The sequence below is a fragment of the Typopeltis vanoorti genome, chromosome 12, assembly GCF_054136105.1.
Source record: "Typopeltis vanoorti isolate ZY-2024b chromosome 12, IOZ_Tvanoo_1.0, whole genome shotgun sequence".
NCBI lineage: Eukaryota > Metazoa > Arthropoda > Arachnida > Uropygi > Thelyphonidae > Typopeltis > Typopeltis vanoorti.
Genome location: NC_143560.1, coordinates 135,031,906 through 135,059,676, shown reverse-complemented (window position 1 = coordinate 135,059,676; position 27,771 = coordinate 135,031,906). Strand labels below are relative to the sequence as shown.

At 36.0% G+C, this 27,771-nt stretch overlaps 1 protein-coding gene across 4 annotated transcripts in view; it reads left to right on the top strand.

Moving 5' to 3' along the window:
* The window catches only part of DNAlig4 (DNA ligase 4), a 588,281-nt gene that overhangs the window by 239,359 nt on the left and 321,151 nt on the right, over positions 1-27,771 (top strand). For all 4 annotated transcript variants that reach the window (XM_090401217.1, XM_090401216.1, XM_090401218.1 and 1 more), the window contains one exon: positions 24,480-24,586. In XM_090401217.1, coding sequence (XP_090257343.1) covers positions 24,480-24,586 — 107 coding nt within the window. The remainder of the gene's footprint in view (positions 1-24,479; positions 24,587-27,771) is intronic.

The window sequence follows — 27,771 nt, the reverse complement described above, 5'->3', positions numbered from 1 at the left end:
CTGTTATAGTAGTTTTCCTTGTTATGGAAACAATTCCTGGCGTAATGTCCAACTTTGTTGCAATTATAACACTTAAGAGGATTTCTTTGTTTTGCCTCTGTCTTAGATTGAGGAAAAACAGACATCTGTTGTCTAACGTCATCTAGTCCTTGAATTACTTTACTTAGACTAGTTAAAATAGGTTGACTTTGTTTTTCCACTTCCTGTTTAATCATCTCATTAATTTTACCAGTAGTGGGGTTTTGATTTTCTTGAGACTTCAAGGAATTAGCTGATAATTGTTTCACAACTTCATTAAGAGTATCTATTATTGGTTGATTCAATTTATTCACCTCCTGATGAATTAAAGTTTTTACTTCTGTCATCAGTTTCTTGTCAAATTGCTCCTTACTTTCAATTATGCAGTTAACATTACTGAGTTTTCTCCAATATTTTTGCTTTTCCTTTTTCATCCTTATTTCTCTTTTCAACTTCTGATTGGTTGAAGGAACAATCAGTCTTATTCACAACATTCACAAGACTTACATTGGTTGAGGGATAAAGGTCTCCTAATATTTGTTCTTTTTCCTTAACACTTTTGAGACACTCTTCTAAAGTAGAAATTTTCTTCTTATATGCTGTTTCTCTCAATTCTTGCCTAAGACCTTGCCGGAACTGTTGGAATACAGCCCAATCTAAGTGAGGTTTATCTTCATTAGTAACATTCAAACTGTTAGCTAGTGTCAATAAACGATTGTGAAAATCAGTAATAGTCTCCTTATCCTTTTGAATGACTCTCTGTAACTTCCATAAATTAGGGCCTACACTTTTAAGTTTACAAAATTGAGACAATGAAGTTTCTTTAAATTTAGAATACTCAAACGTTTCCCGAAGTATTGGAGAAGAATATAGGAATGTTTTTGCTTTACCTATCAATTTACTTCTAATTAGAACTAGTAGTTGAAAATCAGTCCAGTTTGCTATTTCTCTAAGTTTTTCAACATAGGTAAAAAAAAATAGTACATCATCTGATTCTTCACCAGAAAATTGGGGAAAGACCTGTTGTGGGTTCACCGTACGAAAGAATTCACTATCATTCATTTCAGAACTTGATGTAACAGCCATAGTGATTAATGAATTACTAATTTAAATAATACAATCTTTCTATTTTAAAATAAACTTTTATCTTTGCCTGATTCCAGATTATAACCAGTTCATTGTGATTTATTTAATTTACTTTCTAAAAATTTCAGGGAGTAATTCTACGATTATTATTACAAAACTAAATTCAATCTCTAAACTTATAGTTGTTAAATTACTTCTTATCGATCAAATCACATCCTGCCAACTGCGCCATTTGTCGTGACGTTCTTTTCTTCATGTTCGAATTCGCCATCTTGTTATAAGTCACTTTCATATAAAAAAAAACAACTAATTGTAAATTGATCACCAATCCAAGGGTAGAGAAATTTCTATTATACTGTGCCACTCTATTCTTAGATTAGTCTATATAAAATAGCAGGATCAATTCATAGTTAGTTAGCAGTCCCCTTAATCATTTTGGCCGAAGTATTTGTTTTCCACTTGGAATTCCCGCAAGATTTGAATTTTTGTGAACGGTGCAATAAAAAGGAATTCAGGCAAACACAGTAATTAGATTAACAAGATAAAACATTTAATATAAGCTATATAACACATACATAAATTCTACTTCAAATTTTAAACAATAGAATCAAATTAAACATTAGGTCAAGTCAATCATATTAGTTCAATCTTCCAAACCTTCACATACACTTTCTCAGTTTCTGAGTCACAAAGTTCCTACACTTAATTAAATATAATAGAACTTCCTATCTAATCAGTTTTTACGCAATTCTCAACCATGCCATACGCTTAAGAACAACACAGGCACTAATTGCTGTAAATATCTCAAGCAATTTTTTATTTTCAATTCCCAATCTCGAAGAATTGCCACAGTTAAAGTTAGGTTAAACGTAGCGTAACTAACACTCAATTCTTCATGCATTGAAATAAATCAATATGACAGTCCTTACCAGAAACAGTTCCTAGTACATCAATCACTTTGCAAGTATACTTTCAAAATGTATTTATTATTCTTAAAAACATCTATAAGATTTCTCCACAGTTATAACTAAAACACTATTAATCACACTTCACAATCCTAGATGTCAACTGTAGGGTACTTCAATTATCCTTGTTACCACTCATTAACTAATTAAACACTGTGCAGTTCTCCTTAGGGCAAATTAGAAATAAGTCGCAATTCTAGACTTACTGGGTTTATTCAGAATTCTTCACTGAACGTCCAGTCTTTTATACTATCCGATTACGGCATTAATTTCTTGTTATTATTACTGCTGACTTCACTTTCAGCTAACTATAAGATTCGCTTCGTTCTTGCTCGCTTACAAATATTATCCCTTTTAACTCCTGCCCTTGAGAACCTTTCATTTACTTCCACTTCACTAGTTTATACCCTTGCTTCCTCTCGCTTCAAAATTTCCATTTCAATTCCTGTTACCTTTTATTTTTTTATTATTCTTCTCGAAGCTCACGCTCTGTTCCACTCGCGCTCGTTTACTTCATGCGTTTCCATGACAACAAATAAACGTAAACATTTTCGTTAATGTTATATAAGGCTATACCACTACATTGAATTAATAAAAATACAATAAATAGAACATTAGAGCTACTTAATTAAGTCTTTCATTTCGTATACAGATAACTATAATAATATTCGCGTTACAATATTTATATAAGTTACAATAATTTATACATATATTATTGTTTAATTAATTAATAGCTGATAAAATTCAGAATAAACACTTAAATAATAATTCTTAAATAAGGATTAATAAATAACTTTTATACATGTCATGATTAATATATAATAAACAATGTTAAATGTGAATGAAAAAGACAAAATACACAACATAGTTTCATTCACAGTTTAACAGAATGCATAATCAAATTAGTAAGCAAATAAGAAAAGGGTAATAATTATGGGCAATTTTAATTATTGCAACATAAACTAGGATGATGAGATAGCAACTGCAAGTAAAGAAAATGAGTTTCTTGAGTTTTTGAGGATCAGCTACCTCAGACAGTATGTAACAAAGGGCACATCTTGGATTTGATCATCTCATCAGAGAATGTTATTCTAAATGAGGTGTAAAATTACCCTTCAGTTGGTGAGAGTGACCATGAAGTGATTACCTGGGTGATTGTCAGCAGTGTGAAGACCTCTGTGAGGAAAGGGTATATGTGTAACTACAAGGCTGGTGATTATGAGGAGCTCAGGAGACAGCTTGCAGGTGTAGTATGGAATGAGGAGTTGACTGGAAATTAGATGAATGCAGCTCGGGTAATATTCAATGTCTAAATGTATTCCAAGGGTCAGAAGGTTAAATAAGGTAGGTGTGAAATGGATGAACGAAGAGATTAAGCATACAACAAAGAGTCGAGATGCATTATCGAGGCAGCATAAGAGGAGAAGTAATAATCATTTCCATGAGGATTATCAAGAACAGGCAAGGAGGATAACTTAGGTGGTAAGGGCAGCAAAACTGAAGTATGAGCAGCAGTAAGCTAATGAAACCAAAAGAATCCTAGCGAGTTTTCTTTCGATATGTAGCCAGCAAAGAAAAAAAGAATGATTATGGAAGGATGGCATTGATTGGAGAAAATGGTATAAGAACAACTGCTGCAGAACATATAGTTGAGATATTTAATGAACAGCATTAAGGTCTTTTATTCTTGTGAATGTGGCACCATGGAGAGTTTGAGAACAGTTGATGATGTGGAGAAGAGATTGACTGTAAGTGAGCAAGAGGTATATGAGGAATTGAGCAAACTTGATGTTAATAAGGTTGTGGGATTTCATAATATATCATTATGTTAATTTTTATGGCTATTTTTGCCTATTTTCGTTTAGGAGTACATCTTTTTATAATGTCATTGGCTTTTTACTCAATTTTTAGGGCATTATTGATGTTTTAAAGACAGATACATGAAGAATATATGGTAAAATAATTTTGGACATTTCTTTGTAGGATGTTCCTGGTTGTCTTCTTATAAAGCGGCATCTGACGTATGGCAATATACGAGGTGGTATCGAAAAGGTTCGAGACTAGGTTTGTAACACACCAACAGATGGCAGCACAAGGCTGCATGCACAGTCACAGGGAGCACCTACCTTCATAAGTCAGTGTGCCAAAAGACATCCTCCTGTGTACATCGGGAGCTGTGCAACTGATGCTATTTTGACCACCTGCGTTACCATATCTGCGATTTCGTCATGGACAGCAAGTTAGAACAAAGAGCAAACCTGAAATTCACGTGTGAAAAAACGTGAAATTCGAGGATCATTACCGGTGACTAAACTTGGGTGTACGGGTAAGTCCCTGCGATGAAGCAACAGTCTTCACAGTAGAAGAGCCCATCATCTCCACGACTGAAAAAGGCGAGGCAGGTCCGCAGCTCGACCAAGTGCATGCTCATCGTCTCTTTTGACATTCGCGGCATTGTGCATCGAGAATTCATCCTCAGGGGCCAAACCATCAATAACGAGTTCTACTGCCAGGTTTAAGACATCTGAGGGAGGACATTCAGCAGAAGCGACCAGATCTGTGGCACACGAAAAAGTGGATGCTCCACGACGACAATGCACCCTTTCACCGAGCTCTCCTCACAAGTGAGTTTCTCACCAGAAACAACATGATCTCACTTCTGCACCGACCCTACTCGCCAGATTTAGCTCCTGCAGACTTCACCCTCTTCCCGAAGATGAAGATCCAGCTCAAAGATCACTTTTTTGACACCATTACGGAGATCCAGCGCGAATCGCAGAAGGTGTTTGGCATGCTTCGAAAAGAAGGCTTTCAGGACACATTCCAGAACTGGCAAGAATGCTGGGAGCGCTGTATTGATGTGCAAGGGGACTATTTTGAAGGTGATAGTGTGCAAACGTAGATAAATAAGGTAATTTCTCGTAAACAGAGCTAGTCTCGAAACTTTTTGATCCCACCTCGTACATTTGTATTACTGCTGAAGTGTGATTCAAAGGAAGTTGGGGGCGGGGTTGGAAATGTATTTCCAAATACATCAGTAATGCCCTAAAAATCGAGTAAAATAAAAATGAGTAAAAATTAATATTTATTTAGAGGAGTAACATGGATTTTTTTCCAGAAATAATACCTATATCATGTATTTTGAAGGAATGTGCCAGAGATTTGGCATCTGCCTTGTTTTCATTAGCCTTGAACTGGCCAAATTCCAAAGGAGGGGAAGGAAGGCCAGATTGTGCCGCTTCATATGATAGGTGACAGAACTCAAGGATCAAATTCTAGATCAATCTGTGTGTCAGGTGTTATGGTTAAAGTGTTGGAGAGATTGGTGAGAACCAGGATCCAGAATTGGGGTTGACAACAATTGTGTTATCTTTGATGAACAGCATGGATTTGCTAAAGGGAGGTCCTGGTTTAGTAATCTTACTTATTTCAATAAGTTGTTGGCTTCATTGGACAAAGAAGATGGACACACAGTAGTATACTTAGATTTTGCAAAGGCTTTTGATAGATTGCCACATGATAAGTTGATAGTCACACTAGAGTGAATTGGTTGGATATCAGACTAGTGCATAGGATCAGAGACTGGCTATCTAATAGGTATCAGCAAGTTGTGTATGGGGATCAATAGTTTTAGAGCCATTGCTGTTTATTATGATATTGGGATTTATTATGATACTACAAGAAAATAACATTGACGTTGTGCTTCTTCAAGAAACGCATGCTGAAAACGAAGATGACCTTAATAGAAGAGGAAAAACTGGTTACACTCTGATTGGTGCTACATACCACTGGAATTATGGCATTACAACATATATCAAGGATGATATAGAAAACTCTTCTGTCCTGACAACGAGATGTGATAACGATACCCATCTTGTGAGTGTGAAAATTCACAACATAACAATAGTCAATGTCTATAAACCTCCTTTAACATCATGGTCTATAGATGTGATATCTACTTATCAATATCCAACAGGGATTGGTGATTTCAATAGCCATCATGAAGAATGGAAGTACCGTGATAACGACTGCGGTACTACCCTCGTTCAATGGGCAGAAATAAATAATATACACCTTGTATTTGATGCCAAGGATAGAAACACCTTTAGATCATCAGCATGGCAAACAGAGTCTAATCCAGACTTATGTTTTGTTTCAATAAACACAGAAGGGCAACCATTACCAGCAAGATATGTACTTTCTAACTTCCCACACAGTCAACATCAACCAGTGTTACTGGAAATTCGTATGACACTGCCTATAGCAAGATCCTTCCCACGACTGCATTGGAATTTTAAAAAAGCAAATTGGAGAAATTTTGCGAATGAATTGGATAAATGTGTTTGTTGGATACCTGCTAGAGTTGTGGAGTACAAGAGATTTGTAGGAGCAATCATATCAACTGCGAAAAAATATATCTCTAGAGGTTACAGAAAAGATTATGTCCCCAGATGGAATGAAGAGAGTGAACATCTCTACAGAGAGTTCTGAAATAGCAGATGAATTACTACGTAGCTTGAACTCATCTCGAAAAACAAAATGGATTGATACGATTGAAAACCTTGACTTCAAACGATCAAGTAGAAAAGCTTGGAATCTTCAACAACTGTCCACAACTAATCTACTTAAAAGAAAAAAGCACAATTATCTCCCCTTAGAAAATAGCTAATCAAATCGTTAATATGTCAAGGGCACCTAGGGACCGTAACATACCAAGAAAGTTGAGAAAGAACTTAGAGCTTTAAAAATAAATGCCCCTGCTTTCTCACAATATGCATCAATCTTCACTATAGATGAAGTAAAAGCAGGCAAGGTCCCAGGCTTCGACGGTGTCCATCCTGAATTTCTGATTAATGGCAGGCCAAATACTATAAAATGGCTCTGTGAATTCTTTTCTGATACATTATTGACCGGCCGACTACTTAGCCAGTTTAAGAAGTCAAAAATAGTTGCTATTCTTAACCTGGAAAACCACTCCAGGAGACAAAAAGTTACAGACCTACTACTTTATTCAGTTGCACCTATAAAATGTTAGAATGCCTTCTGTACAACAGATTGTCCTACCAATTATGCAGTGTGTCCTGATTGAACAAGCTGGTTTTAGAGAAAAACGTGGTTGCTGTGATCAAGGTGCTCACTTTAACATCATACATAGAAGCTGGATTTCAGAAGCAAGAAAAAACATCAGCTGTCTTCTTGGACCTAACGTCAGCCTATGATAGACTATGGCATGAAGGTCTTATATACAAATTTCTTAGCATTGTCCCATGTAAACAGACTGCACACTTAATTTCCTCCATGCTCACTGAACGTTTCTTTCAAGTTATATTAGGAAATAAAATGTTCCCAATAATGAAAACTTAATAATGGTCTTCCACAAGGGTCAGTATTGGCACTCTTACTTTATAACCTATACACATATTACTTGCCTGCTACCATCTCTCGCAGGTTCTGTTATGCTGATGACACTGTAATTGCCATTCGACACAAAAACATGAGTCAGGCTGAAGATGTACTTACAAAAGATCTGATACAAATTGCTTAGCATTGTCCCATGTAAACAGACTGCACACTTAATTTCCTCCATGCTCACTGAACGTTTCTTTCAAGTTATATTAGGAAATAAAATGTCCTGACAACGAAAACTTAATAATGGTCTTCCATAAGGGTCAGTATTGGCACCCTTACTTTATAACCTATACACATATTACTTCCCTGCTACCATCTCTCGCAGGTTCTGTTATGCTGAAGACACTGTAATTGCCATTCGACACAAAAACATGAGTCAGGCTGAAGATGTATCAAGCTTTCACCTTAATAATCACATGGCAGATGTCACTTTACATATCTTCTTTGAAGGATGTTTACTATGACACAATAAGTTTCCAAAGTACTTGGGCATGACCTTGGACCGCACGCTCGTTTACAAGCAACACCTAACAAACGTTTCTGCTAAGTTAAGAACCCATAACAACATAATACAAAAACTAATAGGCACGACATAGGGAGCAACAGCTGATAATCTGCGGATTACAGCTCTTGATCTAGTTTTCTCTGTTGCCGAATATTGCTCACACCAGTGTGACTAAATAGCACACATGTTAAACTCTTGTTGATAGCCAACTAAATAATACAATGAGACTGATTTCTAGCACAATTAAATCAACGCCCACACACTGGCTTCCAGATCTTAGCAACATTGTTCCACCGAATCTGCACAGGACTAAGACTCTCTTACTTGAATATAAGAAAATCTTGGAGAACACAGCTCTACCAATGCGTTTAGATCTCCCAGACTTGAGATCAAGACATCCACCACTACAATTAGCCCAACTACTACTACAATCTAACTTTGACCTGAAGCAAAAGTGGCAACAACAGTGGGAGAGCCAGACAGATGACATCACAAAATTTTCTCTCAAAGAATTACGAGAAAGTTTTAATGCTTACTCACACCTCCCACGAAAATTCTGGACTCAGCTTAATAGAATATGAACTGGTCATGGTGTATGTGCGGACATGCTTTTTAAATGGGGTAAATGACCATCCCTGCATTGTGATTGTGGAGCTCAAAGACAAATTGTGGACCATATTGTGACTCAGTGTTATCTCAGAGCATATTCAGGAGACAAATTGGACGTTTTAAGTGCTACACCCAAAGCTATGTACTATCTGACCAATATGGATGTAACCTTTTAATTTTATTGGTTTTTAAAATGACTTTTGACTTAATTTTTAAAGTGACAGTGTATTATGCTGCATGTTTTATTATTCATACCATACGAATAAATAAATGAATAAATGATATTGGGGAAGATTTGGATATTCAGTTGTTTGCAGATGATGCAAAGTTGGAACGAACTATGAAGAGTAGAGATGTTGTGGCCTTACAAGAAGACTTGTAATGCCACAACATCTTGAATAAATTGAGTGATTGGGCACAGGAATGGGGATGTGAGTTCAATGTTGCAAAATGTAAGGTTTTAAAATTTGGAAAACAAAGATGGGATGTAGAATTTATGCTTTGTAGGGATATGTTGTTGGAGGTGAAGGAAATAGATCTTGGGGTGATGGTGGATAAGGAGCTAAAATTTAGATGACACATTGCCAAAATTGTGAGGACAACACAACAAATTCTGGGAATGATACAGATGACATTCCAATCATTGACTTGGAGAAGTAAGGTTCTTGTTCCATTGTATAAGACCTTGATTAGGCCACATACAGACTACTGTGCACAGATTTGGTCACCTTGTTTTCATAAAGATGAGGAGATGTCGGAAATGGTCCAGGAGGCGATTGACTAAGGTAGTTGCTGATCTCTGGAATGTTGAATATGAGGAAAAGTTGAGAAGGTGGATAGGTGGTGATATGATTGGGATGTACAAGTTGGTAAGTGATTGTTATATGAACAATGTTGAAGAGGTTTTTCATAAAATGGTGTGAGATCAGTGGAGAACAAGAGGTCATCCCTGGAAACTGTACAAGGAGGATGTGAACAAGGAAGTGAGAAGCAGAGTTTTTGCATGCAGAATTGTGTATGATTGGAATGCCTTGCCTGAGAGTGCAATGTCTGCAGAGAATTTGAATGTGTTTAAGGCATGGTTTGATGAAATATGTGTATGACAACGGGATCTCCTAGATGAGTCTTTGACTCCATGGGGTCTTAGGGTAATAATAAAAATATATTTTATTGATTTCTAAAATATTTACACATTTATGTTAATCATCTTGAGTGACATTCCAACATATAATTTTACAAAACTCAGCACTAAGTGTTGCATATATGGTTCATTTAAAAAAGTATTATTAAAATTTTTAATAATACTTTTTTTGCTTGTATATTATGTCTTCACAACACATGTTCATGTAATATTAACGATGAAGATTATATAGAATTTTTTGTATAATGAATAACTAATATAATAATAATTACTTTATTATTCATACCTACTTATTTACATTATATACATGTGCACCTATCGGCATACGAGTACTTTCCTTTTTACAATGTAGATACATACTTTCAAGTTGAATGCATCTACATTGCTATCTTCAACAGGCAAATTTTACAATTCTGTACTAGCCATGTGTACAATTCGGTGCAATAATTTTGTATCACTTTACTCTCACTTTTTATTACCTCTCAGAGAAATAACATATATTTTATAATATTTAGGCAACAGTGCTATAATTTCTTATATTACACTTTTCACTTTCTTTACAAGTTGCATCTGATTTATATCTTTATAATTTGCATAATGTGAAATTCATATAACAATAATAAAAAACAGAATAATAACAATCACAATAATCATTTGCAAATATAGTTCACAGTTACAAAAGGTAGATAATATGATTACATGCTTCATTTTATTTTATTATTTTTTTAATTTGACAAAGTGTTATCCTTATCATACAGGCTATTTACATTTAGATTACATATTATATTTTCAGTTTAGTACAGAATGTTATATAATAATAATAATCATTATTATCGGTTCATCATCATCATAGTTTATTTACAATGTGAAAAGGGAAAAGAGATTTATATTAAAAATTAAATATTACAATTTATGGTCTTCCAAGTCTCTCTATCTGGAGCTAACTGATAGATGTCAGATGGAGTTTTACAGTTCAGCCTACTGATGGTTTCACATATGTATTGCCAAAATTGTTTGCATGGTCTTCCTCTACTGCGATCGCCATCTTCTGGTTTATACAGGATGAGGGATTCCAAAAAAGGGTGAGACTTCAGGATGTCTGAGTTGATGCCCAAGCCATCTGAGTTGTAGTTTTTTGACTGTATTGACAAGTGGTTCTTGCTTAGTCAGATTAGCACAGCAGAGTTAGTGACACGGTCCATCCAAGTATATCCAAGGATCAGTCTGACGCATGTAGTTCCAAAGGAGTTAATTAGATCTGTAATTTTTTTGGTGCTTATTGTCCAGGTTTGAGAACCATACAAGAAAATGTATCTACTGGTTGCATGGTATAGTCTTAATTTTGTCTTTAATGATATTAATGATGATTTCCAGATGGGGTGGAGTTTATGTTTTCTAATATCAATTTCTGTATTGCTGATGTACAATCCAAGGTATTGAAAGTCCTTGACTCTTTCTAAGGGTTTATTGTTGATATGAATAAAATTATCAGTTAAATATTATTATTATTATTACGTGACACCTCCAGGGAGTTCAAAGACTTATCAAGGGAGGGCTCCTACTCTACAACTCTCTGTCTCCACTACTACAACTACACCAATGCCATCTACTGCCCACCAACACCACTAGAATTTCCACAGACAATTGCAAACATCCATGCCCACATCGAGATTCAAACCTGCAGTCTTTTGGCTGGAGAGTGGATACACTAACCACTTGGCCAACCAGGCTGGCATTTAGGCAACAGTGCTATAATTTCTTACATTACACTTTTCACTCTCTTTATAATTTGCATAATGTGAAATTCATATAACAATAATAACAATCACAGTAATCCTTTGCAAATATAGTTCACAGTTACACAAGGTAGATAATATAGTTACATGCTTTCTGGAAGTTAATTGTAGTGATTGGGTAATGAGGATTAGTTGATTAAGCCATGCTAATCCCACCTACTTCGAAACTAGGATTAGCTTTTATGAAGAGAGTGGGATTAGCATACACTTTACGTTGTTTAGTGTTTTTTTTTTTTATGGATGGAATGTAGGCATTGGATGCTAGTGATTTGTGAAATGTATATAGGTGTGAATGCTATATTAATTGCGTTGGTATTGCTTCCACAGTTTATGTTTTAATGTGCTGTATTTGTCTGTGTTTTAAATTTTGTAGTAGGTTGCTGAGTTGCGTGGGTATGAGATGCGATCTCACTGCAGAATTTTGTGAGTTGTCAAAGGATATAGCAGTGTAAAGAGTTCTGGTGGATCATGTTATGTGATACATGTCTCTGTTGTTATGATAGGTGTTGAAGTAATTCCTCAGTAGTGTTTCAGATTTTTAATACTCAGTTATTTGTGCATCACCATAAAGGGTTCAGTTATTGGCTGTTGTATGTGAGGCTTCCAAATCACTGTTGAAACAATTTTCCAATTTAATGTCTCTGTTTTCGCTAGATGACTGACATATTTGCAAATACTGTGATATAGGAGTTTTTTTTATGTTATATGAAATCATGACTTTTACTTGGAAAAGTTTTCCTGCAATGATGTCTGGAGTTTAGCATGTAGTATTCTATATGTTTTGTCCATTTATAGTGGCAATCTATATATAGGTTAAGGTATTTTGCATGTGTTACAGGTGTGATTTCGGAACATTGGTAGCTATTTTTGTTGTTAATGCAGTGGTATGTGTGACAGTGTAGCGATAGTGGTGCAGGGGGCATGATTCACATATTATGTATAATTAACATCTGCGTTTTGATGCTATTCATTATTATTGAGATTTGGTAGAAGTAAGTTGTGATTTCATTTAGGTCTTGTTGTGTTTTGGAAAGAGCGGTGTTGATGTCTTTGTGGACTATTAGTAGCATGGTGTCATCTGTGTATTGATATATTTTACTGCATGTGGCCAAGTTGTATAGGGTAAGTGATAATATGATGCCTTGTGGGACTCCATGTTTTATCTGTATAGCCCGACTGTAATGTGTGTCTATTTTTGTTACTTGTGTTCTGTTTGAGAGATAATTTCTGAACCAGGTATGCGGTATTCCTCTTATTCTGACTGAGTGAAGTTTGGTCAGTCGGTCAGTATGATGACAGCGAACTTGTTTTTATTGAGAGCTATGTTTATGGCATCGGCAATATCTTCTAATAAGGTGATGGTGCTTTTTTGTTTTCTGGAAGCCGTATTGGTTTTGTGAGATAATTAATAATAATAATAAAAGAACTACCTGATGGTATAACGATGGAATATCACCTGAGTTGATTAAAGAAATGGGAAAAAGAGGAACAGATTTTTTAATAGAAATAGTGCAGAATATGCATACTACCAGAAGACTTCATAAAATCTATTTGCATTTCGGTATAAAAAAAGAGAGAGAGGGAATAATGCAGCATAATGTGAAGATTTTAGAAGAATTAGTATCATATGCTATTTTTCAAAAAAGACTATTGAAAACGATAAAATATAAAATGTTTTCTAGGATTAAATGCCATATAGGTTTATATCAAGACGGATTCATGCCAGAAAAAAAGTATAATTAATGCAATTTATAAATTAGAAATTATTGAAAGATCATTAGAAATAAATAACTTATCTCTGTTTTATAGACTTTCAAAACTTAATAGAAATATTATAAGATACTTACACTGGTACAAAAGACCTCAGAATAATAATGGTATTATTATTATAACCCCCAAGATCTCATGGAGTCAAAGACTCATCTGGGAGGTCCCTTTATCACATGCACACACAGATCAACATACCGTGTCTTAAACACATTCAAACTCCTTGCAGACACTACACTCTCAGGCATGGCATTCCAATCATTTACAACTCTGCACGAAAAAAACCTGCCTCTCACTCCCCTACTAACACCCTCTTTATACAGTTTCCAGGGATGACCTCTGGTTCTCCCCTGATCTCCCACTATTTTCTGCAGAACTACTCCAACATTGATTCTATAACAACCTCTTACCAACTTATAGGTCTCTATCATATCTCCCCTCTTCCTCCTGTCCACCAGACTCTGCAAATTACATCTTCTCAATCTTTCCTCATACTCAACATTTCAGAGGTCAGAAACTACCTTAGTCAGTCGCCTTTGAACCCTTTCCAACATCTCTTCATCCTGAAAACCCGGTGACCAAATCTGGGCACAATAGTCCATGTGTGGCCTAATCAAAGCCTGCCTTTGTGTTGCCTTCACAATTTTGGCTATGTGTCCCTTAAAATTTAGATCCTTATCCACTATCACCCCCAGATAAGGTTTATTCACTCTCTGGGGATAATTCCTCCACCTCCAACAATATATCCTCACCAAGCATAAATTCTGCATCCCATCTTTGTTTTCCAAATTTTAAAACCTTAAATTTTGCAACATTGAACTCGTATCCCCATTTCCATGCCCATTCACTCAATTTATTCAAGTCTTCTTGTAAGGCCACTACTCTTCATGGCTCGTCCCAACTTTGTATCATCTGCAAACAACTGAATATCTCCATTCAAATCTTCACCAATATCATTAATATACAAGTTAAACAGTAATGGCCCTAAAACAGACCCCTGAGGCACTCCACTAGTGACTTTCCCTTTCCTTGATATTGCTTTCACATACACAACTTGTTGATACCTATCAGATAGCCAGTCTCCAATCCAATGTACTAATCTAATATCCAACCCCCATTTGTTCTAGTTTGACTGTCAACCTATCATGAGGTACTCTATCAAAAGCCTTTGCGAAATCCAAGTATATTACTGTGTATCCTTCTCCTCTGTCCAAGGAAGCAGTCACTTTATTATAAGTAAGTAGATTACTAAAACATGATCCCCCCTTTAGCAAATCTATGCTGTCCATCAAAGATAATACCATTCTTATCAACCCAACTTTGGATCCTAGTTCTCACAAACTTTTCCAACAACTTAACCACAACACCTGACACACAGATAGGCCTATAGTTTGATGCTTGAGTTCGATCACCTCCTTTATGAAGTGGCACAATCTTGCCCTCCTTCCACTCCTTAGGAACTTGACCGAGTGCAAGACTCATATTAAAAAAATATGTCAAGGCAGGTGTCAACTCCCTAGCACGTTCGTTCAGAATATGTTGTGATATGTTATCAAGTCTCACAGCCTTATTTACATCTAGTTTACTCAACTCCCCATACACCTCTTGCTCGCTTTCAGTCAGTCTCTCTTCCCCATCATCAACTGCTCTCAATCTCTTCATGAAGTCACATTCACAAGATTGAAAGACCTTTATGAACTGCTCGTTAATTATCTCCACCACACTTTCCTCAACAGCTGTCTTTATACCATTTTCTCCAATTAGTGTCATCCTTCCATAATCATTCTTTCTTTTACTGGCTATATATCGAAAGATCTCCTTAGGATTCTTTTTGGCTTCATTAGCTAACTGCTGTTCATACCTCCCTTTAGCTACCCTCACCAACAAAGTCACCCTCCTTGCCTGGTCTTTGTAGACCTCATGGAATTGGTTATTTCCACTTCTCTTATGCTGCCTCCACAATGCCCTTTTTCTCTGTATCGCATGCTTAATCTCTTTATTCATCCATCTCACACCTACCTTATTTAACCTTCTCACCCTTGGAATACATTTAGACATTGCATCTACTAGACAGTTTTTGAAAATCCTCCAAGCTGCATTGATTTCTTTTCCAGATAACTCCTCATTCCATGCTACACCTGCAAGCTGTCTCCTGAGCTCTTTGTGATCTCCCCCCTTGTAGTTCCACATATATCCTTTTCTCATGGGGTTCTTCGCACTGCTGGCAACCACCCAGGTAATCACCTCATGGTCACTCTCACCAATTGGTGGATGATTTGACACCTCATTTATGATTATATTCTCTGATGAGATGACCAAATCCAAGACCCTCAATCATCGTGTTTCCTCTGTTACATACTGTCTGAGGTAGTTATCCCTCAGAAACTCAAGAAACTCGTTTTCGTTACTTCCAGTTGCTATTTCATCATTCCAGTCTATATTAAAATCACCCGTAATGATCACCCTTTTCTTATTTGCTTTGCTAATTTGATTATACATTTCATTATCACCACCATCCACATTGCCTGGTGTATAACAACATCCCACCAAGTATTTCATTCCATTCACCTCCATCTCACACCATACTGCCTCAAAACCACTGACACTATTTCACTCTTTCATCTCTACTTTGTATGAACATAACTCTTTCTCTAACATCAATTCAATAGTACTATTCCCCCTCCTTTTTTTTACCCCTTCTATCATCACGAAACACATCATACCCTTCCATCTCTGTTCCTGTCAGGATGTCAGCTGCTTCCAACCATGTCTCACTTATTCCAACAATCTTTGGGTGAACAGATGCAATTAGCGCAACGATTTCATCTGCCTTGTTTCTTATGCTTCTAGCATTTGTATACAAACACAACAGCTCATTTCTGGATCTACAGCTAGTTCCACTGATACTACTCACTCGATGTGATCTCTCCATGCTCGGCTGAAGCCATTTCCGTTTCTGCTTCTTCATTTTAGAACTCTTTCCAATTTCAACTGTTTTCTCTTGATCCCAGGTCATCACATTCCTTTCTACACATGCTTTCGCCTCCTCTTGGAGCATCCACCTTTCTCACGCTGTGTACCCCTGTCCACCCTGAACCTCCCCATTTCCCTGCTTCTCTTGCACACCCATTCTCTCATTTTCTATACTCATTCCACTCACTTCCCCATTCATAACCACCTCTTCCATCTCTCCTGTCTTACTCTACTACTCTTCCATATCACTTCCCGCTTGCTCTGATTCATTCTCTCTACTCACTTCTCTACTTTCCAGCAGTAGTCTCTCCATGCGACTCGCACCATAACCACTGAAATGCAGTCCATCCCTCTGATACAGCTCACTTCGTCTCTCAAACTCATTCCACACATTAACAAACTGTATTCCTGTCTCATCAGACATTTCAGCCAGCATATCATTCATAATACTTGCTCTCTGCCTCATATCACCGCAGTCATACCTAGGCAACACGTTGACTACCCTTCCTGTCACACTATTCTCTTTTATCCTTCTAAGCAACCTCCTGATATCCAATCTGACACTCTCTTTGTCCTCTGTCAGATCATTCGTTCCTATTAAAACTATTAACTTTTTTGCTCGCTCCCGCCTCATATGCAATGTCTCAATCACTTTACTCATTCTACCGCCTGGAAAACATACCTTGTGTATCTTATCATCCAGCACACCTTTAATAATGCAGTCGCCATACAATGCCACTCACTCATCTTTCGTTAACTCTTTCGTGCCATCCTGATTTGTTTTATTAGCTTTTACCTGAATTTTCTTAATTTGCTTTTGCATCCATTTCATCTCTTTCCTCATCCAATCAAATTCAACTTCCAAATCTCGCGACCCATTCTCTCTATCCTTCAATCTTTCTAAATTTCTACTCTCGATCCCCCCTCTTCTCACTTTCACTCTCATTTATCCTTCTTTGTTTCCGTACTTTCAGTCCAACATTCTTCCTAATTTCGCTATCATTCATTCTTTCGATTTTTTCCACTTTCGATTCCTGTGTCACGCCATTTCCAGTTTCATTCATTCTCTCAATTTCGTTTCCTTCCGCTACTGTCACCTCACTTTCATCCTTTTTAACATTCATTACATTTTTTAAATCAGTTTTTCTCTTTTACTGATTTTTTAACATTTTTTCACCTCCCTTTTCTCACCATCTTTCTCCTTCGAACATGCACTCATTTTCCCCACGACATTCTTACTACTAACACTTTCTGTTGTCAGTTTCATATTTGCATTCATCAGTTTCTCGTTAAGGTCACACTTCAAACACACTCTTCTTCCATCCGCCCTAAACATCCACAAATCATTTATGTAATCGAAAGAATACATATAACACACCTCACACTTAACAAAACTACTGAAATCAAAATTAAAGTCATGGAATGAGAAAGTTGCTGCCATGTTTGCGTTTGCTGTGCTGGTTGCTATTCTGAGGTCTAATAATAACGATTTTGTAAATACGTTTAAGCAAAACAAAATCCACCACAATAATAATTCCAGCTCTTACTCAAACAAATACTCATATATTTAATTATTCCAAGAATACTTATCTCAATCAGGAGCTCTTCTTACACACATTCGCTATGCTTGGCTCACGAGTTCCTGCATAGTTTTTTTTTTCTTTTTTTTTTTTTTTGTTATTATACTAGAATCAGAAGACACAAATTCTGAACAGAATTTTATTGAAAACAATAGATTTCAAAAGGAGTAAGACAAAAGTGTATAATGTCCCCTATACTTTTCAATATATACAGTGAAATGATAATGAAATAATATGAAAAACTTGAAATGGGAATAAAAATAAATGGTAATAGAATTAACAATATTAGATTAAATCAAAAAACGTTACAAAATATAATTGAAACACTAATCAAAAAGAGTGAGAATTTTGGCCTAGTATTAAATACAGCTAAAACCAAGTATATGGTAAGCAAAAAAACAGCAACAAGACACAAATTTAAGAGTATCAATGGGGTTCATTCAAAATGTAAAGGCTTTAATTATTGAGGAGTAAGATGGAACAACCATTATGGAAATAAAATCAGAATAGTTGAGGCAAAAGAGGTATTTTGCAATAATAAATTACTAATTACCTCTGGAATAAATAAACAGACTAAAATAAGAATAACAAAATCCTATGTATGGTCCACATTGAATTATGAATGCAAGACTTGGACATATGTGTGTGTTATGTTCCACAAGTCGTTTTCGACTCCTGGTGATCCCACGAACATACACTCTCCATTCAGATCTGTCCCTGACCATGTCTTTCAGAATTTCCAAGTGCACTCCAGTTGCTTCTTTAATTCCATCCACCCTTCTAATTCTTGGTCTTCCTCTTCTCCTGCTTCTATCGTCACCATTAGCAAGCATCATCATCTTCTCCAGACTGTGATTTTCTTGCATAATATGTCCGAAGTATGACAATTTTTTCTTGATGATCATAGCTTCGAGGGAGCAATCTGGCTTTATTCTGCCTATCACCTATCTATTGGTTTGCTTTGCAGTCCATGGTATTCTTAGTAAGCATCTCCAAACCCATAATTCAAATGCATCTATCTTCCTTCTTTCACTCTTTCTCAGGTTCCAACTTTCATATCCATACAGTAATACCATTGCTATATACCATTGCAACGATATACAGCATAGGAAATACCATTGCTTTCATGATTCTGATTTTTGTTGCAAGGCTAATATCTTTATCTTTAAAGATCTTGCTTAAATTTGTCATTGCTTTCTTTCCGAGTAATAATCTTCTAACTTCTTCAGTACAATAACCATTTTTATCAATTCGGGATCCTAGGAGCACAAAATTGTTAACTGGTTCCATTTTCTTCCCATCTACTTCAAAATCATTAAGTTCACATGTTGCCATAACTTTTCTTTTTGAGGTTAAGTTTAAGACCATACTTAGTACTTTCTTCTTTAACTTTCATAATAAATTTCTCCAAATCCTCTTTGCATTCTGCTAGCAAGGTGGTATCATCTGCATACTTCAAATGATTAATATTTTTCCCACCGATTTTAATTCCAACTGAAGATTCCTCCAGCCCTGCCATTCTTAAAATGTATTTCCGGCTTGGTTGGCTGAGTGGTTAGCATATCCACTCTCCACCCAAAAGGCTTCAGGTTCGAATCCTGCCATGGGCATAGATGTTTGTGATTGTCTGTGGAAATACCAGTGGTGGTCAACGGTAGATGGCATTAGTGTAGTTGCAGTCAGTTGGTGATTGAATGGTGAAGAGAGAGTTGTAGAGCAGGTGTCCTCCCTCGATGAGTCCCTGGACTCCCTGGAGGTGTCAAATAATAATAATAATAATAATATTCGCTGTACAAGTTAAACAGGTACGGAGATAAAATACATTCTTATCGCACCCCTTTACCTATTGTGAAAAACTCAGTTTCTCCAAGATCTGTTTGGACAGTAGCTTCTTGTTCATAATAAAGATTCCTCAGAAGGATAATGAAATGCTCTGGGACTCCTATTATTCTTAACACATTCCACAGTTTCACATGATCTATAGAGTCAAAAGCCTTGCTATAGTCAAGGACACAAAGGTAGACATTCTTTTGATATTCCTGTGTTCTTTCTATTATCCATCTCACATTGGCAATTTGAACTCTTTTTCCTCTGCCTTATCAAAATCCTGCCTGTTCATCTGGCATTTCTCTCTTCATGAATGGTTCCAGTCTTTTCTGAATGATCTTAAGTAAGACTTTACTTGCATGAGAAATCAATGCTATAGTTCTGTCATTTTTGCACTCTCTTGCATCTACTTTCTTCAATAAAGGTATATAAACTGATTTTTTCCATTCCCTAGGCGATAGTTGTGATCCAAATTCACTGAAATAGAGCTGTTAAAAATTTTAACTGCCTCTTCTTCCAGGGCTTTGAGCAGCTCAATAGGTATTTCACCTCCTCCTGGTGCCTTCTTACTGGATAGCTATTGCAGTGCCCACCTCAATTCACTCTCCAGTGGAACTGGCTCCCGTGTATAATCCTGCTCTTCAAATTTCTCAGTTATTTTGGAGTCCTTTCTGCAAAGGGCTTCTGGACATATACAAAACCCATAATCAGGCAATTGCAGGCCTTTGAGATGTGGTGCTATAGGAGAGAACTGAAGATTTCTTGGAAGGGGAAAAAACTAATGAAGAACTATTGAGGTTAATGGGAACTAAAAGAGCACTAATGGAAGACCTTATAATGAGAAAGTGCAAGATGGCAGAACACATTAAAAGGATCAGCAGGAAAAACGTCTCAGAAATACTAGTGGGAAAACTAGAAGGAAGAAGCTCTCCTATAGACCAAGAACTTCTTGGGTTGATGTAAAGAAATGGATAGGTAATAAGTAACTATTATGAGATCAAAAGATTGGCAGAGGAATGGATGCTCTGGCTTACCATGATTGCTGACCTCCAAATTGGAGAAGCTACTTAAGAAGAAGAGTCATTGATAATATTTTAGTTCTTTTATTGCAATTCTTAGAGACTTATAAACACACTAATATGTAAGTAGTTAACATATTTACTTCAGCATTGTTGCAATTACACGCAGTAAAAATTAGCCATAGCATTAACAAAAGATTATAAATTGACCACATTTTCTGATATTTAAATAGATGACTACAATATATCGAGCAACTCATGTTGACACCTGACTGGCAAGCCAGCACAAAAGTTAAGTCCTGCATAGTAATATGTATTAATTTTAATTTCTTTAAATGGTTTGACTCAGTGCTCCAGAAATTCAGTTACCCACTTGCCATAAGTGAGTAATCAGAGACAAATGGCAAGTGAATTTTTAGCCTCATTCTTAAATACCTTCAAAATACATGTTTAAGTTAAGGGATATTACATCCCATATCGTTTCTTAGCCGAATAAGAAACTCAAAGAGTTTCATGCTGAATATAATAGAAACTATATAAAGTTTGGCGATTCCAAGCGTAAGCAAATACCTGGATACTGCAGCAACTGACCCTAAAGATAGTGCAAGCTGAGGCAACTCATGTCTAAGGTGTAGCAAGCTCTGATCCACCTTAGACATGAGTAAATAACTATAAACAACACGAAAAGTTAGTATATATACAGAGTGTCCCAAAATTCATGCAAGAAGTAATTTTGATACAAAACACAGGTTTTTAATTAAAAATTGTAATTTCTTATTGATTCATAAAGTATACAGTATAGAGTTATGCATGGAATAGCATATCGGGTAAATGGCCTCCATGGCTTTGCTGGCACATACGCACTCTTTTGTCGAAATTTTCCATGACCGTTTTGCATAAATGTAGCTGAATTTCGTTGGTACAGCACGCAATTTCCTCCTTCAAGGCGTGGGTGGTCGTGGGCTTATTGGCATAAACCTTAGACTTCGAAAAACCCCAAAGAAAAAAGTCCAACGGCGTTAAGTCACATGATCTGGGCGGCCAATTCTGATCACCAAAACGGGAAATTACACGACCAGGAAATGACTCATGCAGTAATTGAATTGTTTCTCAGGCTGTATGGCATGTGGCACCGTCTTGTTGAAACCACATGTCGTTCACATCCATATCTTGCAATTTAGGTGCAAAAAACTGGATTATCATGTTGCGATAGCAAGCAGCACCATTAACTGTTATTGCCTTACCAGCCACATTTTTGAAGAAGAATGGACCGATGATGCCTCCAGCCCAAAATCCACACCAAACAGTGACACGTTGTGGATGCATTTGTTTCTCAACAATCACTCGTGGATTTTCTGAACCCGAAATGCGACAATTTTGTCGATTAACGAAGCCATCAAGATGAAAATGAGCCTCATCGCTGAAGATGATTTTGTTCGAAAAATAAGCATCCACTTGTTGTTCTATAATCCATTCAACGAACTCTCTTCGCTGTGTGTGGTCATTTTTAATAACCCTGTCTTTTTTTTCTCGTTGGCAACACTTTACCACACAAATGGCGCTAAATTTAAATCTTGCGTGAATTTTGGGACAACCTGTATATATTTCAACACTGAAACGTTGAAGTCTGCGCATTCAAAACTGTTCCCTTGTTGGCTTCATTGTTGGGAATATGCATGCGTATAGCATCTTGTGAATGCCAGTATTTGACTGCAGTACAATGACAGTCTGAAAGGTTGTAACTCAGGTTGTTGTTGAGTTGTAGGGGGCTGAGAATGATTTCCTTTGATTCTGTTATCTTCCTTGCTTCATGGCAAGGAATTGCCATGAATTCATCATGGCAACGGAAAATGTTATTAGATTTGTCCCATAGGACTAGGATTTTCTTCATTAGAATTGACCGAGAATAGAACATGACTAGACAAAGCACTGACTCGCGTTCTCTTGTAAGTGACGTCTCTCTTGTGCTCCTCAATGCGTAACTCGAGTGACTTCTCTGTTTGGCTAAAGTAAGGCATGTCACAGTTGCACCAGATCTGGTAAACACCAGGATATTTAAGATTATGATGTCTAGGTTTCGGATGGCTCACTAGGAAGCAGATTTTTGGAAGAGGAGTAAATAAATAAAGTTCTTATGTTGTATTTCCTAAGAACCTTGGCTAATTTGGGTGAGACAGACCTTATGTATGGTGTAGAAATATTACCTTTTACACTATTGGTTTCTTCATTACGGCGACTGGGAGGATCTAATTGGAATTTGTCAGTAGTTTTTTGAGAATAACCATTTAGTTGAAAAGTAGACCCTGAGAAAATTGTGTTCTTTATTAAGTTCTATCTCATCATCAAGAAGAGAGCGAGCATGATGTCCTAGAGTAGAAATGATTCCAAACTTTTGATTGACAGTGGAGATATCTGTTGGTGTGGGTAGGTTTTCTGTAAATCGAGATTTTAAGTTTTTCTGAGGAACAGGGCAGTTTGACATCCAAAAAAAGGAAGAGAACCATTAGCTTCAAACTCAGGCCATAAATTTTATGTTTGGGTGTTGACTATTTAGATGTTCAAGGAAGTTCAGGAGAGATTCACGGCCATGGCTCCAAATCAGGAAAATGGCATCAATATATCTTCTCCAAATTCTTGTTTTAAAGAATAGGAAGAGATGGCTTTAATTTCCAGATCTTCTAGATAGATGTTAGCAAGTACAGGAGACAATGGATTGCCCATTGCAAGACCATGATTTTGTTTATAGATGGTATCCTGAAATTTGAAGTATCCTGAGTTGATGCAATAAGTAAGTAAGGCCATGATCTTTTTAGATAATTTATCCTTGAGTAGTACAAGAACTTCGTTTGTAGGAACATTGGTGAATAAGGAGACTATGTCAAAATTTGCCATGATTTCATCTTCCTTAATAATGATATCTTTTATACATGATACAAAATCCGTGGAGTTTTTAATAAAAGACGATGACTTACCGGAAAAACATTTGAGAGATTTTGCCAGATATTTGGAAAGGTTGTATGTTGGAGAGTCAATTCCTTCTATGATAGGTCGAAGTGGGGTATTTACCTTGTGAATTTTAGGCATTCCATATAATCATGGAATAAGCGGTTGGGGAGAACAAAGAGAAACGCGAATGTCTCTACGTAGTTCAAAGGTAGTTCCCAGTAAATTATTGGTCCGGTTGTGGATTTCACGAGTGGAATCTCTTCGAGGATTGAGTAAGTGTCACTCCGTAACAATTCCATCATCTTATTTTGATATTCATCAATGTTAATCACAACTGTGGCATTGCCTTTATCCGCGGGAAGAATAATTGTTGTTTTGTAAATTCTTAAGAGTCTGTCGTTCTGATGAAGAGATATTGTCTGTAGGGGTTAGGCATTATCGATGATGAAAATGGATTCAATGTGGAGTCGGTTTGCCTCTTGGGTAGGAAGAAAGGAGGTAGCTTTTTCTATCTTAATAAGTAATGATTCTTTTGGAATAGGTCTAGGAGTTAAAACAAAATTTAGGCCTTTACTGAGGATACTTTTCTCTGCATCGGAAAGATTATAAGTTGATTTGTTAATCACAACTTTGTCAGGATGGAAGTGTGGTTTCAAAGAAGTCAAATTACTTTGACAAATTCCTTAAACAAATTACTTTGTATTTGTTTAAGGAATTCAAATTTTCTAATAAGAGTTTCAATTTATTGTCATGCAAACACTTTGATATGTTACTATAGGACATGTTCTTGTAATATTCTGATTGTTTTTTATTTTGATTACACTATTTCTCTGAATAGGTGGAAAGGCTTTTTGATCAACAAGAATTCTTTATAGAAACAAAATATGATGGAGAACGTGTGCAGTTACATCGTGAAAATAACATTTTCCAGTATTTCTCTAGAAGGTAGGTTGAAGTTTCGAATTTTCCATTCAGGTGTTTGCCAATTACTATAGTTTAAACAAAATCATTTAAAAAATCCTTCCATTATTCAAATAAACCTGTCAGACTATTTTTATTTACTTTTTGAATATTTTGTTCATCCTGGCATATCTCTTCTCTTCCGTCTAAGATGGGATTAGTCTTCTCTATTCCTTGCTGTTCGAAAAAATTCCTTATATGTTTCTGCATCCTGAGATGTTCTTCATTAATTTCAGCCAGTTAATTCTTGGTCTTCCGGGTCTTCTTTTTTCAGTTGGAAAAGTATTGATTAGGACGTTAGGAAGTCTGTCTGCGTCCATGCGTACAGTGTGACCAAACCATCTCGGTTGTTGTTTTCTAATTTTTTCTATTATTGTCTTTTTATACAATAGTTCTTGTCTGACTATGATGTTTGTTTTTTTTTCTATCCAACTTGTTCCATTTATTTTTCTTAAGCATTTCATTTCAAATGCCAGCAGTTTTTTCTCCTCTCTTTTCTTAATTGTCCATGCTTCTGCTCCATAGGTGACTGTTGGTATAATTATTGCTTCATATAATTTGATTTTGGCCTGCTTAGATATCGTGTTTGTTTTCCAGATTTTCTGTGATTTTCTCATGGTGGTCCATCCTATCACTATTCTGTGTTTGATTGTTTTGAGTTCATCTATTGTTTCTGTTAGTTTTGATCCAAGATATATGAAGTTGTCTACTTGTTCTATTTGTTCTCCGTTTAGGATGGCTGAGATGGTAGTTCTGTTCCTCCCTATTTTCATCACTTTTGTCTTTTGTATATTTATTGTCATGTCATATGTTTTACAGGTTTCATTTAGCTTGTTTATCAACTTTTGTAGTTCATTTGGGATTCTTGCAATAAGGATGAGATCATCCACATATTTGATATTATTTATGTTTAAACCATGACATTGATTCCAGGCTCATTGTCTATTGCCTTCTTTACAACTTCTTCTAGATATATGTTGAATAGGCATGGGGATAATGCGCATCCTTGCATTACTCCTTTTTGGATCTTTATGGGTTCTGTTGTGAGTGTGTCTTTTTTAATTATTGCATTTGTCTTAGAGTAATATTTTATCAGAAACTGTATTATATATTTGTCTATTGCTTTTTTCTAGTAGAATTTTAAGAAGAATTTCTCTGTTGATGCTATCAAAAGCTTGTTTAAAGTCCACAAAACAACAATATAGTTCTTTATGATCTTCCCAGCTGAACTCTGCTAGTTGGTGCAATGTGAAAATTTGGTCTGTTGTTGAATAGTTTCCTCGGAAACCAGCTTGTTCTATGCCTATCATTTCTTCATAGGTGTTTTTTAATCTATTTTGTATAATTCTTACAAATATTTTATAGGTGTGGGGGATTAAATTGATTGGTCTGTAATTTCTGCAGTCTCTTTTATCTCCTTTCTTGTATATTGGGATGATCTTTCCAGTTCTCCAGTCATCTGGGATCTCTCCTGTTTGTAGTATTTTATTGAATAGGGTTGTTAAACATTCTATTGATATGCTGCCTCCATATGACCACAGTTCAGTAGGGATAGTATCAATGCCTGGTGCTTTATTGTTTTTCATCTGTTTTATTGCGTATCTAACTTCTACTTGTAAAATTTTTGGGTGGTGATTATTTTCTTCTATTGTTGGCATTGTAGTTTTGTTTCCTTGGTGGAAGATAGTCTTAAAATGGTTTGAACCAGATTTTTCTTATATCTTCAATATTCCCAGTTTCAGTCATCTTGTTGTTTATCATTGTTACTGCTTTTGCTGAGAATTCCTTTGTAATTTCTCTTACAGTATCATGGAAGACTTTTAGGTTGTTTTGTTGGTATGCTTCTTGGCATTTCTTAGCTTTTTCTTCTAACCATTTTTCTTTGGCTTTTTTTGCATAGGTTATCAACTTTAATTTTTTAGTGTTTTGTATTTTTCTCTATTCTCTTCATTGTTTTGTTGGTTTACAAGTATCTTGGCCTCTCTTTTCTCTTCTATTGTAGCTATGATTTCTTGGGTTATCCACTGTTTGTTTATTTTGGGTTTGGAACCTAGAGTGTCTTTTGCAATTGATAACACTGTTTCTTTTCCTTCTTCCCAGTATTTTCTGCTGTTCTGGAAGATGGATGGTTTTAATTTCAAGCACATCTGTTCTAAAAATCAACTTCTGCTTGAGCTATCTTTTAGTTTTGATAGGTTGATGTTTTCTTCTTTTCTGATATTGTTTTTCCTGTTGAATTTTATCTTCATTTTGGCAGTTAATATTTCGTGGTCAGTGTTGAAATCAAAGCTTCTAAATGTTCGTACATTATTTACTAATCTTTTCCATTGTTTGTTTATGATGATATAGTCTATGCAGTTCTTTATATTACCATCTGGGGATGTCCATGTATATCTGTTATTAGGGCGTTGATAGAACAATGTGTTTGTAATCATTAGATCGTTTGCTTTACAGAAGTGGAGTAATTGTTCTCCTCTGTCATTAAGTTCTCTGTATCCAAATTTCCCCATCACAACTTTTTTTGTCTGCTGTGAACTGTCCTATTTTAGCATTAAAATCTCCCCTCACTCATGAGTTCTCTATTTTTGGGATTATCTATTTCCTGTTGTAATTCTTCATAGAAATTTTCTATTTCTTCCTGTGAATGGTTACTGTCTGGTGCATATATTTGGATTATTTTAATTGTTTGACCTTTTTCTTTTGCTTGAAGTTTGGCTGTGAATATTCTAGGAGACACTGGTTTTATTTCAATTACTGAGTGTGTAAGTTTCTTTTCAATTAATAATGCAACTCCTTCTCTGTGTATGTTATCTTTTCTTCCTGAGAAGTATAGTCTTCCTTTTGGTAAATCCATGAATCCATCTCTGCACCAATGTGTCTCTGATAAACCTAAAATACTCCATTTCAGTCTTTTTAAATTTTTCTGGACTAATTGTAATTTTCCAGGTCAGTATAGTGATCTTATGTTGAGAGTGGCTACATGTTTCATGTCCTTGGCTGATCACATTGCTGATTTCTCACCTACTCTATGTGGCCTTCGAGTAGACGCGTTGGTTGTCCTGTATGCAGTAGCACTATCTCGGTTTGTAGACTTTCTCCTGCTCATGAAAGTTACTGGCATAATAATGTAGCCAGCTTGCCATACCTCTGCTACATCCTTTGGTCCACGG